The sequence below is a fragment of the Pan paniscus genome, chromosome 5, assembly GCF_029289425.2.
Source record: "Pan paniscus chromosome 5, NHGRI_mPanPan1-v2.0_pri, whole genome shotgun sequence".
Taxonomy (NCBI): domain Eukaryota; kingdom Metazoa; phylum Chordata; class Mammalia; order Primates; family Hominidae; genus Pan; species Pan paniscus.
In genome coordinates this window covers 26,213,437-26,232,355 of record NC_073254.2, presented here as the reverse complement: position 1 = coordinate 26,232,355, position 18,919 = coordinate 26,213,437, and the positions used below count along the sequence as shown (strand labels likewise).

Below are 18,919 nucleotides of genomic sequence, written 5' to 3'. Positions count from 1 at the left end.
AGTGAAGCTAGTTTTCATTCCAGCAAGATTTGAAACATCTATAGTGACTGGCTCTGTCAGCTCCAATCTCTTCACAGGCAAGATAGCAGTTGAATCTAGTTGGGTACTTAGCACTTCCCTGAGAAATCCCAAACATTCAAAATATGCATAAATTTGACAATTCAAATCCTCGGTTGATAATTTTTCAAGACCACATAATTTCATCTGGTTTTTGACAGTAATGAGATATTATCTCATTACGGGTAAGAGTTCCCAAAATACTCTGTAGACACCAACACAACATAGTTATGTTGGGGGAAGCAGGTAATAGAGCAAGAAAACCCCAGCCCGGCAATTATTAGCTCTGTGGCCTTGAGCAGATTCCTCCCTTCTCTTAACTTCAAATGCTTCATCTATAAAATGGCGATAAAACATATCACTTGAAGGGTTACCTTAAGTGTTAAAGAATACATAGGAAGTGTCTTTAACAGATAAGAAGCACTCAACAAATGGTAGCTCCTTATTAATAAAATTGATAGCATGTTTCTTTAAACGGTAACTCAGAAGTAGATGCTATGTGGCCCAGGATTGATCCTAGGCAAGTCTATTAAACGGACTTTATGCCTCGCACCTTTTTTTTTTTTCTGAGACAGAGTCTCACTCTGTCGCCCAGGCTGGAGTGCAGTGGCACGTTTTTGGCTCACTGAAACCTCCGCCTCCCGTGATTTCCCAGGCTCAGCCTCCCAAGTAGCTGGGACTACAGCCACACACCACAGCGTCCAGCTAATTTTTTTGTATTTTTAGTAGAGACGGGTTTCACCACGTTGGCCAAGCTGGTCGCCTCTCAGCTTTTAAGCACTAACTCCTAAATCTGTAGGTAAAACAGGGCCAGAAAAATTGACAAAAAGGCAAGAGAAGACATTTGAGTCCATAGTGAATGAATTGAAAAGATTTATCACCAAGAGTCAAACACCCCATAAAGCTTTCAAAGACAGGTTTATTTATATATAAGTGCATGAAATTGAATACAGAAACTTTATTAAAATACTGTATATTACAAATTTTTAATCCAATAAATTCTGTGTAATGACATTTAAGTGCTGGATTCACTTTTTAACAGTTGTCTTGTGTGTATCAGTAAAGAGTTCACCCTGTATATTACAAAGAGGAGAGCCACATGTGGACCTCAGAAATGGTCCTGTGATTAGACACTGAATGATAGTAATTGTGCATCTTTTCCTTAAAGCAATGAATTGGAACCTAGATCTTATCTTTGTAGACCTACTTTCTATAATTAAAAATAACTTGCATATGTTTATTGCTGCCCTTTGAAGAAAATGAGAATGGTGAAAAATAATTTAAAATAAAGATCAACATCTCTAGGCTAAACTGATGCTTACTGCAATTAAAATTACTTAAAATTCACTGCAAAATTTGTGTTCTCCAGGAAATTATGCTATATACATAATGAGATTTGTACATGAATTGGGAAATAAAAAATTGCTTATATAAAATTAAAAATCAATAATATACAATATTTACAGCTTGTTAGGTATTATATATAAACATAGTTTTTAAAATAATCCTTCAAAATTAAACTGTTTTATGTAAACATGCAGTACACATACTCATACAGTATAGTTTATAGTCTTAACAGAAGGGGAAATTGTGTTCACATAACACAGGGTACTTCATCAAATATGCCTTTGTTTTTGTGTATTACCCCTCCAACATTTATTCTCCTGTCTTTAAGCTTCACAGTACATTTAGTATTTCTATAGTAAAAATAAATCCCTGATGGTAAACATATTTCTAAAGGTTAAAGTGTGTGCCCTGTACTACAGTATAAAACTAACACTGTTCACTAGAATCTCTAGTTTACAACAAAACTAAATTTTAAAGTCTCACACTTAATTTTCTTAACTACATTTTTTTCCATTTCATACTTGGAAAAAGAAAAAATAGAGAAAAATACCACATCATGAAAATATAGTGAAAGTAGCTGTCATCTGTCACAGTCAATGACTAAGTAACTGATTTACATTGAACCATATGAAGTTAGTAGCTACTATTCGTTAGGCTTTCTAAACTTTGAATTCCCAGTCACAGGTGATGTGTACCTAGCCAACTCACTGGTGCCAATCCTGAATCTTGCTAAATCCACTTTGCACAAGTATCTTAACTTTCAAGGCACTAAGGCTTCATTTAGCTTTTAAAATCTGCCTGTGATTTACCAAATGATTCATCAGTGGTCTGAGAGTTAACACAATTTGAAAGTGAGACTTTTAATACCTGTCAGGTAAACTATATTTTTGCTATTTAAATAAAGACATTTTAGCTAGTTAACTTTCAAGATAAAGTTGATTCCCTCATCTCAGAATAACTAGAGTCAGGGGCTAATATTTTTGGTAGAATCCTATGAATTTTGGATGGCTAAAACAAAAAAATACCGTGAATTTCCTATTTGTTCATCTAAATGTGTGCAGCTCAAGTCTGAATGTGTGTATTGGTGAGAGGGCCAAATCTTTTAAAAAAATTCTTCCATTGTAAATGCATCCAACAACAAAAACATTAAGAAAGTGTCAACAGTTAAACTATCAACTCATCTGCTATTAAAAGCAAGTCATTTTTATGATGATTTACTCAACAAGTGCCACTATGTTGCTTTCCATGGAGAAAACTTTAAAATGTTCCATTCCAAAAATACTTAACAATGATGTGTAAATACTTTAAAAACAAGAAAAGCTTCATCATCAGTAGTACTCTCGAGTTAACGTTCCTTTAAACAAGGCTCTAACAAAAGTGATTTCTGCTTAATTCAGCAAGACAGAATAAAATTTTTAAAGTGGTGATTTTTAGGAACTACCAATTTATAAGAGAAAAAGTGTTACAGTTACGGGACTCAGACGACTGATTATGCACCGCAATTCCTCTTTCTGTGTATTTGTGTCAAACTGCTTTTCCGTTTCAGTTATCCACCTAAATACATTCCCAAAAAGGGTAGAGTCATGTTACTACCAAGAGTAGATACATGTGGGTGCAGTACATAATCGTAAAAACGTATGTATGAAGTTCATGCTATCCTGACTTGCCTAAAGTATTTACTTTTCAGTAAGATTAGAGCTGCATAACCGTAGGGGTTAAGAATATTCTTTCCTAAACCAGCTCCTTGGATTCTATCAACAAATTGTACATATGTTTAAACTATAACATACGACATCTGTATGGAAAGAGGAGGAAGATTTTTAGGAAATTGCTAAATTCGTTCTCAAAATCAGGGAAGAGTTATTATGTAAGTTCAGTATATGTGCAATAAATGTAAAGAATGTGAAAACAACTTCCCTAAACTCAGGGGAAGAGATGATTATAGTTAATAGCTCAGTTCACTCAGAAATGTGTTTCCACTAATTTAAAAGTATTATCTGATATATCTCCACATTTACTGAAAATACTTCAGATATTAAGCATTATTTCCCCCAAATTCATGGATACATTTTTAGATAATTCAGCAACCTCCCTAACAACACTGTACTGCCTACACAGAACAGAGCTCCTTAAGTGAGAAGAGCAAAACTGTCACCACACACACACACACACAAAATGCAATACAATTTCAAAATGCACGGTGGTCAGTGAAGCCTCACATATAAAGAAACACAGCATGTGTAAACATGCAGTATACATACTCATCCAGTATAGTTTCTAGTCCTAACAAAACACAGGATGTAGGGCGCTTTGTCAAATATGTTTTTGTTTTTGCGTGTTACCTCTCCAAATGCTATAATTTTTAATCAAATAATATCCTTTTTATCCTGAAGAGTCTTCTTCCAAGATGTTATAACAAGGACGGGAAGTTAAGAAAGATTATGAAACCATTTGATTATTGGTCCGTTTTAACAATTCAGAGTTTCACCCGATTATTAAAAGAAATAATTTACCCAGTTACCCAAAAAGTGTTACCAAATTTCTCTGCAATCGAAATCTGCTAGAATTTCTTCAGTAATTTTCCTCGTCCCTCACATCTTAAAAACAAATAATGACTGCAGAGATTCTGATTGAGACTGAGAGAAAAATCTGTCGTGTCAAGAGTGAAGTGGTTTGAGAATATTTCAGAAATTGCTCCAGGCATCGTTACTCCCTGAATTACATAATGAACATAAATTTAAAATAATAGTATTTAAAGTTAAAAAAAAATAGGCTGGGCACGGCGGCTCACACCTGTAATCCCAGCACTTTGGGAGGCCGAGGTGGGTGGATCCCTTGAGGTCGGGAGTTTGAGACCAGCCTGACCAACATAGAGAAATCTGTCTCTACTAAAAATACAAAATTGGCCAGGCATGGTGGTGTGTGCCTGTAATCCCAGCTACTCGGGAGGCTGAGGAAGGAGAATCGCTTGAACCTGGGAGGCAGAGGTTGCGGTGAGCTGAGATCATGCCATTGCACTGCAGCCTGGGCAACAAGAGCGAAACTCCGTCTCAAAAAATAAATAAAAAAAAGAAACAAAATAACAGCTAGGGCTTAAGCACCCTTGGCCTGTGGAAGAAAGGACTTGGTAGACACTGAATATCGTTCTATTTTTCTACAGAATTGGCACTACACTGTAGAGCCAAGGGCCCAGGGCCGGCAGAAGAAACAGACATATAGAAGACTGAAGGGTTATATATCGCTCTTACTTTTCAAGAAGAATAATTAGCAAATAGCAGAAAGTCAATAAATCAACATGGCTGAATGAATCCAAGGGAAGTAAGTGGGAATAGATAAGGGAGTCAAGGCTGACTGCCTCTCTACCCTTTTCCTATTTTAACCAGTGGCCAACACAACTCCTAATTTAATCCTGCTTGCACTGGCCATTTCCACCACCACCAATTCACAAAAGGTTCTTAAAGATCTGCTGATTTTAAAAAGAAAAAGTGAAAAGGAGATGAAGCAAGATTATGAGAGAACGTTTTTAGTTTCTTTCCTAAAGTATATGTAAGGAAAATATAGAAATGAAAGAAAATTGATGAATTTTACAAAACAACATATTCAATTGGTAATGCAATTGCAAAATGTAATTTAAAAAAATTCTAGAGACTATCAGTTGATCATTTACTGTGAAATACATACTGCTTTGCCATTCATAAACAATCTCACGTAATCCTCACAATAACTACATGAGGTATTAGTCACATTTTACGGAGTATGAACTGAGGCTCAGAGAAGTTAAGTGATTTGCTCAAGGTCAAAAAGTTGACAAGTGACAGAGTCTTAATTCAATCTGTGTTGCTGGCTTGGAGTCTCGTATTCTCTTCACTATGTCACAGCCATGATATCTCAGTTATGGAAATTCTATTTAGTGGATGAACCAGGAAAATGAGAATTTGGAGGGATAACAGGCTAACTCTCAACTAAAATCAGGAAGCAAAATGTTGTCCCAAACTTTTTAGGATTTAAAAATCATCTTGCTAGCTCTTGGTGGACTCAAGGTAAAGAATTCCATCTTGGTAATTCTTGTACTTCTTACTAGAGAAAATACTTGGTAGAGCACTTTACATAGTGGATCTGCACAAAGTGTTTACAAAATAGAATTATTTGGTGTATGAGTGGCAGCCTAGGTACATCAATGTGGCAGCCACACTTTCTTCATTAGAGGTTCTTTAAAGACCTTTTCCACAACATTCTATGATTTCAAATTATCCCGTTCCTCATATCACAAATACAAGATATACAGGCCAACTCATTTCTTTATTTCTCTCATTTAAAGTACAAACAAAACCCTTATACTTTTTTGAGCAGTGAAATGTATGCTGCAAATACTAAGAAAGTATATTGGGTAACAAACTGTAACACTGTTTGGTAAACATTAAGATCTAAAGAATAATTCTGCTCCAGGCCCTGAAGATAGCCATCATTTAGGACTTCACTTATCCTAGGCAAGGTAGGCTATTACCTTGGAACTGTCCCATGGGGAAGACTGCTGGTACTCCTTCTTTTAAAGTTTTAAGCATTATTTGCAGTTTATTTGAGGCCTCCTGACTAGCTGTGATCTATGGCATTTTTAATCAGTATGTTCAACTGTAATTAGTTTGGGCATGTAGGAGTTCCTTCTTTGGGGAGCTGATTTCACTATAAACAATATTTTATTAAACATTTTTTAAATAAAGGAGTGTCCACTATAGAGGATCCTCCCTCCCTTCTTGCATTTGTCACGAAGAAAATGTACTGCTAAATCACATATAAATTTTAACAAAGTATATAACCCAAATACATCAATAAGGACTTTTGTCATGTCCCAAACAAGGGTCTCCAGCTCTATTAAGTGAAGAAAATTTTCCCAAAATTCAAAATTTTCAAACATCCTCAAACCTATTTAAAAGATCATTACACTGAACAAATTTTCCACTAGAACATGCAAGTGTTCACTGAAAAAAAGCTTTCCAAGTAGACTGTATTCATATATAGCAGCTCTCTATATACGTTTATAATGATATATACGTGTGTGTATATATATCATTAAACATTTCTTGTGTCTATAGGAAAGCTACTTTTTAAAAATTTCAGCATATAAATAGCTATAAAGACAATTCATGAACTCAAACTATTCAACTGCATCTCAAAACATCAAAAGAGAGACAGTTGCACAAAATCTCAATGGAAATAACTGAAAACAGCAAAGAAACCAAAAATAACCCCTAAAATTAAAAGTATACACATACACACACAATTGATAACGTAAAGCAACTTGATAATAACTGCAGGACACTCTACAAACTAATTATTAACCGTTCAATTATACTTTCATTCTAGAGTAAAAACAATAGTTTAAATCTCTTTGGTCCACACATTAGTACATTTAATGTATCCAAGTTATTTTCTTGTTAATTTTGGATTATGAATCATGCTCCATATTACTTTACCATAACTTTCTTAAATCATAAAATAACCATAAGTTAAAATAAGTATTCATTCTATAGATCTGAAACAATTTCCACATGCTATTGGTAATTCCTCTGGAAGAATACGAATGCTTTAAATTATTGACAGAATAGCCAAAGTAAAAGAAGAACACAATTCAAGTCTGGCAGAAAAGAAAAAATCAGATTGACTTGGAAAAGTTATGCCTAAATTTAATTTGTAAAAACATCAGGAATATAAAGAACACATGAAAACAATTTCAGGCTTGTACATAATAAAAATAATCAATTTTAAGATTTACTTCAAAGATCCATGCATAGTTGCTTATTATTTTTTTAAAACAAATTTCCAAGCCAGTGTTAGTAAATCCCCCAAATTGGCTTCCATACTGAGAAAAGTACTGCCTCTCCAACTTCTCATTGATAAGTTGTGGATATACTCTGCTTCTGAGTAGAGAAAAAGTGGTATGGGTAACAAAGTTCTTAAATTTGAATGTAATATAACAAAGGCCTACTTTTATAGCAAATTGGATTAAACAGCAAGGCTACCAGGTTATTTTTGGATTATCCTTAACTTCATATTCTCTGCAATGTCTCCTTTGAGTTAGCACATTATAATTGTTATCTGGTGCCAAAAAAATCTCATTAGGAGACCAGTTCAACCCTACTTCCTATACTCTTACAATTACGTATTGCCAGAACCTCTTAAAATGTTTTATATAAAGGACATTTCCACTTTTGATATATGCTCTCACAGATTCTTCTACTAAACTTAAATCATAACTTCATATCATAAATCAAGAACTGAACAACTGAATTACTCTAATACACGCTCAGTACTGCATTGATATGCTGAGACTAATTGCCAAATTTTAAAATTACCTACTATATTCCCCAATTTTTACTTAGCAAAATTATGATGTTGCCACATGTCCAAAGTAAAATAGTTCATTACTCTTCCTATATAACTTACTTGTTACTTATTTCTACAAATGAGGTCTTTATTTCCAGAGCCTAATTTAGGCCACTCTCTAAAAACAGTTAATACTCCAGAATGAAAGACTGTTTATGTTTTGTCAAAAATCAAGATATATGCAACACGTAATATAATCCCACTGAGATACTAGTTATAAAGATGTTTTGTCCATGAGATACAAGGCAAAAACTTTCTTTAGAAGGGTCAAAGAATGCAACATGCATTTCAGACTTTTTTCTTACAAAAATTCTTAAGAAAATTTTCAAATTACATTTTTATGACGCACAAACTACAATCAATGTGTATGACCCTTCAAGTTTCTGAATTTGTATAAACAGAATATGGATGCATGAGGGAAGCTAATAAAAGGGTGTTATTTAAGTTGGTGAAAAGTATGCACCCTATAGAGCTACTCTGAGTTCTTAAAACAGTTGAGCTAGTCTTCAGTTAAGAAGACTTATCTTCCACATCAATTAAATAACAATAATACCTAAACATATTGAAGCCCTAAATCCCAGAAACGCGCAACATTAAAAACCAAATAATTTCTCTCATGTTAAACAATTCAGTATTTAGCACTCATACGGGATTTAGTGTTACAGAACAAAAATCTTAGTACATTACCTGAATTCATGTCAAATATGTTCACAGCACTCAGCTACATCTACACTTGCAAATTGTCACATGATCAATGTTAACAAAAAGAAAAGAGTTTGGCACATATATCAATACCTCGAAACGTCCCTGTAACTTAACACAACACTGTTAGGAACGATGATTTCAACACCAATGTTAACCTGATAGGCAGCTAAACAAGGTGCTTTTTCTTGTAACTTTACATAGTGTCTTAATGCACCTTGCCTGAGACAGAGGCACATAAGGTGCAGTGCGGTAGTGCAATCACTTGAACACCAGAGGGCAATCCTTCCACACAGCTCAAGGTCTTCCTTATGCTTTGACCTGCTCAGTCCACATTCTTGCACAATTTCATTTCCACTTGTTAACAATGCCGTTTTCAGGGAATCTGTACATCTGTTTCCTTATGTGAAGTAAGACATTCCCACAGAAACCTCAAAGTGTAGCGAGGATCCTTGAAAAGGAGATGATTAATGTCAGTACAGTCTGTCCAACGCCCCATACCAGCGCTTCCAAAGGGGCCATGTTCTTCCCAGCTACTCTGTAAATGCCCGCTACTGCTGCACCTAAGGAGAAACGGGAGAAAAATGAAGGGATACAGTCACTCATTTTATAACACACTGCATGCTGCACCTTAAGAGCTCTTTTCATTTCATCAAAACATAAGTCATCATTTTTTTCTCATTTTATCCACTTTCTATGAAAAAGTTTCCCTGTGATTGGTGAAAGTTACAACTTACCATAATACGCTTAGCCACTTATTTGAAAAACAGACTTTTCTATTCAACCAAAAGATATATATTTATGGTATATGCTGCATACTTGGTAGCAAATATGTTCATAAACAATGAATAATTCATTATTGCAACCTCTCACCTGGGCATTCAATTAACTAGGCCTCTTTAGCATTTTTGTAAACATACAATATAACATACTGATAATTACAAATGATAATGCAGAAAAATAACAATTTAATGTAATTTCTAAATTATTAATAAATATTTTAATATTAAAGGTATCTTTTCTGAATAATATGAATTCTTAAATATCATGTAAAATATAATACCTGACTAATCCATCTCACAATCTACCATACAAAATAATTCTTGCTTTTTAAATAAACCATCCGACTCTAAGTTATTTGGAGACTAGTATCTTGACGTCTAATAAGAATGGAAAATGAACTTGACATCTATTCTAGTGAGGTTCCTTAGGTAATGTACACTTCTGAGAACGGGAGAATCTCAGTGTATGAGGAACCTCAGTGCTCATCTGATTCAACATCTGATCTTCACAGACCATCCATAATGATGTGGTATCTAAGTGGCTAACTTTAAAAGCACATTTAGGAACCATAAAGGAGGAAACATTTAAATTATAATATGCCATCCCACAGATGGAGATGCCCTGAAAACTATTTTTCTAGAAAAACTGTCTATATATCCTAAAATGATTAGATAAAAGAACATAAGACAAAGACGAGAAGTTATCTGAAAATACTGAATTGACAATTACAATTAAGACGGAAACCTAGTCATGAAAATTAGAATATAATTTTTACTTGTCAACTTAGAAAAAAATTAGCTAAAGATTAATTATTTGTACTTCACTCAAAATCTTCCAAATAAAAGTTATTGTATTGCTCTGTAAGAGATGTAAACAGGAAAAGCAAATTACTAACCTAAGCCAAGGACTTTCATATACATGTTTTAAAATAAAAGGAAATTAAAATAGCGTACTTACCATATACTATGTATTTTGCAGGAACTTTACAAATATTATCATATTTAAATATCATACCACCCCCTCAGTATTATCACCTAATTTAAAGATGAAAAAAACAGAGGTTCAGAGAGGTTCAGTTACTAGCCCCAGGAAATACAGCAAGTACAAGAGCTGGGATTTTTCAATCCAGGTTAGTCTGGCTATAAATCCCGAAATCATTCTATCACTTCATATTTATACTAAGTGAAAATGAGAACGAAGAATTCAGAGAATGGTAAAGTAGCTAATAAGCATCTCGAAACTCCTAGTAGCACCAACATTTACTTAACCAAACAATGAAATCACTTGTATAATTGGTCACATATCCAAATTTTAGAATTAGATGACATTCTTTAAAAATATTAAGTATCCTACACCTTTGTTATCAGAAATTATGTTAAAATAAACTAGAGTAATACTCTTTCTCTTTGGATTCATCCTAGATTTATATGACTATCTTCCATTTTAAAAACCACATTTTGGCCTCCATCCCTCTGATACTAAGTTTTCAATCATGATCCACAACAAGGGGAAAATCGAAGCAATTACTAGCTCAGGCTGCCTGTGAAATGGCAAACAACTGTGTCAATTCAAACCTTGCATGCTTACATAAGGTGAGGAGCATGGGTTGTAGAGCCAGGCTCCTGGATTAAAATCCAAGCTCCACTACTTAGCAACTGTGTTACACTGGACAATCACAGCCTCCCATGCCTTGCTTCCTCCACTGTAAAATAGGTGGGCACGAAGATTAAGAGATGACACTTGTCAAGTGCTTAAAACAGTGGATGATCCTAGTATGTACTCAACAAATTTTGGCTAGTAGTCGTCATAGTAGTAAAGGATAAAGATAATTCCAATCAGTGATTCACCATTCAATAAATGGTGTTGGAACGACTGGTAGCCATTTCAAAAAAATAAATTTAGGTCCCTGCTTCACACCATTCCCCAAAATAAATTTCAGATGGATTAAATAACTAAATGTTAAAAACAAAAGTACATATCTAAACTTTAAAATGTAAGAGAATTAGGTTTATGATCCTAGGAAAAGAGATCTTAAGACCACAAAAAAAGGGTAAAACCCATAAAGGTTTCACATCAATGAACAGACTGGAAAAATATTTGCTATATGCAAAACAAACTGATGATTAATATTTAGAATATAAACACACATATATACATGCATAAACACACACAATCAATACAGCATTTCTGTAATCAAACAAAAACAAAACAAATGTCCACCATCAGTTGGAGATAAACTATATGAAGTCCATACCATGAACCCATACAATTTCAAAAGGAAAATACAGATTTGTATGAACTGAAATAAAAATAACTTAGATATATCATTTAGGTAACAAAGAAAATAAAACATAAAACAATACATATTCTCTACTAGTACATACATACATATGTATGTGTGTATGTATGCGTGTATGTATGTAAATATGTATGAATGAATGTAATGCATCAACAAATATCTGGCGGATACATACCAAACTGAAAATAGGGCTTACTTCTGAGAAGAGCACTAGTTTGAGAGTGTTGGTCAAAAGGGGCTTTGCTCTATCTATAATGTTTTGAGTTTTACATAATGAATATAATCATATATTACTCACGTAATAAAATTTTTAAACTCTAACTTAACTTCTATACCTAACTTGCCGAAAACGTCCCTAAAATTCCAAGAAACTTTCATCTTAAATGTCAGGATATGAAAGATATTTCATTTTAAATGCCAGGATATCTTTCAATCCTATTTATCAAATAAAAATATTGGTATACAATGAAAAAGTTAAATAAACTCTTGATTTAAAATAGCAGGGCATAAATATATTATGGAATATAGTAGGAAATAACTATATTCCTTGTATGCAGCTATAACTTATTCATTTTCACTGCCATACAGAATTCCAAGTATGAATATACCACAATTTATTTATCCATTCTATGGCCAACAACATTTCTTTGTTTTCAGTCCTTTACAATCCCAAACACTGCTCCTGTGAATGTTCTTGTCTATGACCCCTAGCACACACATGCAGTCAAGAGTTTCTCCATGACCCACGGGTAAAACCAGAACTGCTCAGCCCTATGGTATGGGCCTTTTCAACTTGACTAGATAGTGCCAAATTATTTTTCTAAATTAGCTGTACCAATGTGTATTTCAGTTACTCCATATCCTCAGAGGCAGGTGACATCCTTTTTTGTTTTTTAATTTTTTTTGCCAATCTAGTGGGTAAGAGATATTATCTATCTGATTAATTTACAAATCCTTGGCAATTAATGTGATTGAGTTTCTCTTCACATATTATTAGCCATTAGGGTTTCTACTTCTATGAAATGCTTAAGTCCTTTATTCACTTTTCTACTGGGTTGTCTTTTTATAACTTGAGTCACAGGGTTTTTAAAAAATATATAGTCTAGATATTAATCTTTTTACAATTATATGATGTTATATATTATTTTAACAAATATCTTACCCCAGGTTGTTCTTTAGTTTTCACTCTCCTTAGGGTGTCTTGCTGAACAACAGCTAGTTGAAAGAGTACATTAAGATCTTTATTTTCTTGGTGATTTATGAGGCTAATATATGCAGACATGCAGAGAAGTGGGATAGGGTTCTTGAAATAAATAACACATGTGGATCTGCCACTGTCAACAGTGGCAAACATGATCAATTAGAAATAAGGAAAGATCCCAAATGAAGTGGAGAAAGCAATACTGCCAAGATGATCTGAAGGTGAGTAAAATACACAAAACTACAAGAACGAAGGGGAACAGGAGAGTCATCAGCAGACAGAAAACATTGATACACAACATCAAGTGCCTGCAGATGGGCATTCCAATGAAAAGTGATGTGATCTGCCCTGTGTATTTCCTGACAGAAAGCAAATGATAGCCTGTGGTCCTAGCGACTCAGGAGGCTGAGTTGGGAGGATCACTGGAGCTCAGAAGTTCACGGGTACAGTAAGGTATGAGTGTGTCACTGCATTCCAGCCTGGGCAGCAGAGCCAGACTCTATCTCTAAAATGGAAAAAGAAAAAAAAAAAGCAAGCATATGATAAAGGTTAAGGGTGAAGAGGCACAAAGAGCTATGGATGGAAAAACAGAAAAAAAAAATAGAACAAGGTTAAGGCAAGAATTAGTTTTAATAATGTGTTGATTCTATCAGTTTGCATAGTTAGATCGAGGTTGGCAAACTACAATCCATAAATCTGGCCCACCGACCTATTTTGTACAGCATGCAGGCTAAGAATAGTTTTCACATTTTTAAAGTGATTTTTTAAAATCCAGAGATTAAGATTTCATGATACATGAAAATTATATGAAATTCTGATTTTAGTGTCCATCAATAATGTTTTCTTGAAATACAGCTGCACTCATTTCTGATATTGAATTATCTTTGCATTCCAAGAATAGCAATTCCTAAGGTTCTGGTGTAGCCCTCATCTTGTTTAGCAACAAGATTACACTGTGCACAGCTGTGCACAGCTTTTATTCTTTCTATTTTCTGCAGTAACTTGGATCAAATATGAACTAGTTGTTCTTGAAAGTTTGGTAGAATTCTCCTGTAAACCCCTTTGGGCCTGGAGTTTTTTGGAAGAAGGGTCTTTAATATTGCAATTGGCAAAAATAATTATTTTCCTATTCATATGTTCTATTTCCCCTTATGTCAAATTTTGACATTTTATATTTAGGTATAGCTGTTCATAAAACTATTTTATTTTTGTAATTCTCTATCTTTATTATTGAGATTTAGTATTTCTTCTATTATGCTCTGTATTTTACTCTTCTGCCTTAACCCTTTTTTCTTAGTTTGCCAGCAGTCTATTCATCTTCTCTCTCCAAAGAACCAGTTTTTTGTTAATCTTTCATATACCTGACTTACAAAGCTTAATAGTATTTCTCCACACCAATAAAACTAAACAATGTAATCAAAAGATATCCATGCACAATAGCCATAACAGGAGTTTAGGAATTAACTTCATAAAAAGTATACAAACTTCCTATTGAGAAAGCATTTTTAAACTCTAATAAAAGACGTAAAAGATGATCTCAATAAATAGAGATACACTACATGTTCTTGGGTGATATAATATGCCAATTCTTCCCAAATTATCCTCTATATTCAGTTAAATCCTAATAAAAATCATTATCATACTTTTTGAGCGATCCAGTAGACACAGTCTAAAATTTACATGAAAGAATAAAGGCCCATCAACAGCTGTTAACTTTGAGAAAGGAAAGTAACAAGAGGGACCCTATTCCTGACAGATATTAAGATATACCACAAAACCACTGGGATTAAAAAAAGAAAAGTGACCTTTCTACAAGAATAGATAAAAAGACCAATGCATCAGAATAGAGTTCAGAGACAGATCCCTGTACTTTAAGAATGTAATATACAATAAAGGTGGCACTACAAATTAACAAGGAAATGATGAATTTTTTAGTGTTTGGCATGATAAAAACTGATTTACTATATGGCAGTGGGGGAAAAAAACACATAGAATCCTATCTAATACCTAAAACAAAGGTAGACTCTATATGGAGGATAAATTATGGCCTGAATGCCCGATGCCTCTGTTGTAAATACAAATAACGTTTTACTGAAACAGGCCATGCGCATTCATTTACATATGTCTATGGCTGCTTTTGCACTACCTTGGCAGAACTGAATAATGTGACAGAGACCACTAGCCTGCGAAATCTAAAATATTTATTACTTGGCCCTTTACAAAAATGTTTGCCACTTCCTGCTACAGGTGAATTAAAGACCTTAATACAAAAGGGAAAACTGTAAAATTAATAGAAGAAAATATATCAGAATATCTTTTGGCACTGGAATGGAGGATAACTTCTTTAATAAAATCTTTCAGTATAAATCATAAGACAAAAACCCTTTCAGCTGATCATGTCGAAACTAAGGATTTCTGCTCCGTAAATGATATCATGGATGAAGGTAACTGATAAAAGACTGAGATAAATTATTTGCAAAGTCCAAAACCAACAAGAGGTCAATATCTCTAATATATAAAAATATCTGTAATTTAATAAAAAGGAAACAAGAATACCAAAAGAAAACCACAGAATTTAAAGAAGCAATCTGTAAAAAAGAAAACCTAAATATATAATAAACATAGGAAGAGATGCTCAAATTCATTAATAATCACAGAAATGCAAATTAAACCAACAATGAGAACTTACTTCACACTTTTAGACTGGCTAAAATTAAACAGCTAAAATTAGACATTATATAGAAACCAGTTTCTCCCAATTCTGGTATTAACTAAAAACACTATATGAAAAATCACTCTAGTTTCAAAATAAAATCTAAGAAGTAGCAAAATATAATGAATATGTAACTATATTCAGTCAGCATCTTACTGAATATAGGTATTTAGCAATCAATAACTGAACTGAAGATACAGCTATGAGTGCACTAGTATTCACAACTTGTATTAAGAAAATAAATATCACTATTCACATTGGCTAGTTTTCCTAATTCACCTGTTTGCAGGTCAGATAATTAGCCAGAAAAAAATTGAATGTTTTATTGCTAATATGGACACAAATTTTTACTTGAAATTGTGTCAGACTTATATTTTTAAGGATTTAAAAATATAACACTGCAGTTTCTAAAATCACTGGCTTACTTTATTCTTGACTGAATTGAAAATGGGTTATATATACACACATATCATCAGAGATAAATGGAAGAATTCCATTTCTCATGCTCTCTTTAAACTTTTGCAATAATATATGCAAATAAATACATACATATATACACATACCACTTAAACTTCCAAACAAGCTGCTCCTTCTTCCTTCCTCCTCTGTTCATGGTTGCACAATTACAACAGTGGCCATGTCAAAAACTACTGGCAGCCCCTTTCATATCTCTTTATATGCCACCACAATGAATAACTAATTTAGATTTTTTGTCCTTTGTATAGTTCTTACATTAACTCCTTCCTTCCCAACCTACGGCCATTACTCTAGTTCAGAACCTGGCCTCAAGTTTAGATTACAGTTAATGCCTCTTAATTCCTCTTCCTTCCTCTTTATTCTCTCTCCCTATCCCCTCTTCTTTCTTTCCTTTCCTCCCTCTCTTCCTTTGTCACTCCTATCCATCCAACCTATATGTTTTGCACATCAATTATGTTCTAGGTACTGTTTTATTTTTGGGGATCGAGCAGTGATGAAGACAGACCAGGTCTCTGCTCTTTCAGGGATTTCTCTTGCTTCTTTACATTAATTCTATATTCAACTATAAAACAAAATTTCCCACTGAACTGCTTGTCCCTTGCCAACTGCATTCAAAAATATCCATTTGTTTTCCATGGCCGGCAGAATAAAGCCCAAACTTCCCAGATAGCTTTCCAAGGCCCTCTGGAATCTGGCTCAGTTCTATCTTTCCTACTGAATCTGGCACTACTCCTATTAAGCAGACCATGTGCTTTAGCTAAACCTGAGTACCTGTTTAAAACCCTGTCTATGACAAAGCATATGAGGTACCATCCACATCATCAAATTGTAGGTTGAGTGCAGAAACAACAAAAGCAACTATAAAAACTTAACACAAGATAACAAAAAATAGCAACTGAAGGATAAGAAAACAGACTCCTCCCCATTTCCCACAAGTATTTTATGGTTGTCTTATTAGTGCCATAGGACATACCCAGGGACATGGGAGTAGGGCTTTCCTCTCAAGACAAAGGATGTCAATCACTCTGGAAAGGGTAAAGAAGGGAATCCCTTGCATCATAAAGACAAGGTTGCCTTCTTATCTCTGAGGCAAGAATCAACTAGAAAGGAAGAAGAAACTGTCAGAGAGTCCCAAAACAGATCCAGTGGTAGCAGTGAGCTGCCCCTGACATATGGGAATAGGCCAGACGTGAAGGGCAACAGACACATGTACTCTGCATTGGCAGTCACAGAATCAACAGCAGCTCAGAGAGGCACCTGGTTCCTGGCTAAACCACACTAAGCAAGTAGATGTGGCACACTCCAGTCTCAACAGGGTACACACCTAAGCTCTGCTCAACCAGTGGCTGCAGAAATTGTTACAATAGGTAGGTTGTCAGGAGTGGGGCAGGAGAGGGCTGCCCCCACCCACCAGGAATGTCGGGTGACCATCAGGTGATAGTCCGGCAGTTGTCACACTAAAATGATAATTGGTCACAGGCACCAGGGAGAGGCAATTTCCCAATGGATAAAAACACTTGAAATTGGTAACCAGTAGCTTCCAATAAAATCTCAGGAAATGCGTAAGTGGGCTCAAGCATGTGCATTAAAACAAAATGGTGGAGTATGACCTTTGGGGGCATTCCACTGGAAAAGGGAAGAAAGCCTCAGATGAGCATGAATACAACTTCTTAAACACACTGCGCATGCTCGCCTCCCAAGTGTAAAGAGGACTCCGCGCATGCGGGTGGCTCACCCTAAAGGAAGAATGAAGGAAAAGGGGTGCAAGACACTGGAAATGGGCCAGCAAGTCATAGGACCAAGGTTAAATGGGGCACTTGACCTCCAAAGTGCCCATTTGTGTCTCTTCCAAGTGTACTTTCCTTTCTTTCCTGCTCTAAAGCTTTTAAATTCCACTCCTGCTCTGAAGCTTGCCTTGGTGTCTTTTTCTGTCTTACACCCCTCAGTCGAATTATTTCTTCTGAGGAGGTAAGAACTGAGGCTGCTGCAGACCTGTATGGATTTGCTGCTGGTAACTTGGATACCTTCTGCTGATAACAAAACCATAAACTAATTCTTTGAAGTCAAGGCTGGAGTTTGGGCCTAAGTACAGTGTTAAACAGAGAAGTCCAGAGGGAATGAACCTGAAAACTTGTCTGAAAAAGCTCATGAGGCAGCACAGCAGGAAACCTGCAAAGCACTAGAAGACACTCTAGCACAGCTCATTTCTAGTAGGCCATAATAATGTGTATATAAGAAGAAAGTGCAATTTTATTTTGTAGTCACAGGCAGATGACATTAAGGACCTCAGGGCTATACTTTTGCTTATGATAATTACCACTGACATATTTTTATGCCTTTCTTTTTTCCTAGAAAATGAGCAACTTGAAAGCAGAAACTATAATCACTGTGAATTTTCCCATTGACCTGCCTTGCCTCTTGCCAATTTTTATGAATTTTTCTATTTCCCTCAAAACCTTGTAAAAGGACTCTTCACATAGCAGAATTACAACGACTTATCTGTTCAATGAATAAATCAGCTCATCTTTATCTTCTAGATGGAGTGTGTTAAGTGTTGAAAAATAATCTACATAAAAGATCTCACTAATGTTACATGTATAATAAGAACACAGCTACCAAAATGGTAAGTGTATACAAACTTACATCCTCAGACAAAAGAAAATCAACTTACTGGTAATCATCGCTCCAGTTACAGAAGCCAGAAATCCAATGCTGACTGCAATGACAGAGATGACTCTTCCCTGCCTATGCCTCTGCAGCATCACAAACATCAACACTCCTGCAGCACCATGGACAAACAGAGAAGAGAAGAGAGCCCAGAGGAAGATCCAGTACCACATCTCTGAAAGGAAAAGCAAAGTATTAATCACCTGTTGAAACACAACTTAGAAAATTCAATTTAACAAATAGTGAGCACCTATGGTTTGGGAGGTTAAATGACATAATACATAGAAAAATG

General features: G+C 34.8%; 1 protein-coding gene across 1 annotated transcript in view; it reads right to left on the bottom strand.

Moving 5' to 3' along the window:
* Window positions 1–958: 958 nt before the first annotated feature.
* TMEM170B (transmembrane protein 170B) overlaps window positions 959–18,919 on the bottom strand; it is a 45,403-nt gene continuing 27,442 nt past the window's right edge. Inside the window, exons 2-3 of the mRNA XM_003827556.6 lie at window positions 18,632–18,802; window positions 959–9,050 (exon numbers count right to left, since the gene is read on the bottom strand). Coding sequence (XP_003827604.1) covers window positions 8,920–9,050; window positions 18,632–18,802 — 302 coding nt within the window. The 3' untranslated portion in view covers window positions 959–8,919. The remainder of the gene's footprint in view (window positions 9,051–18,631; window positions 18,803–18,919) is intronic.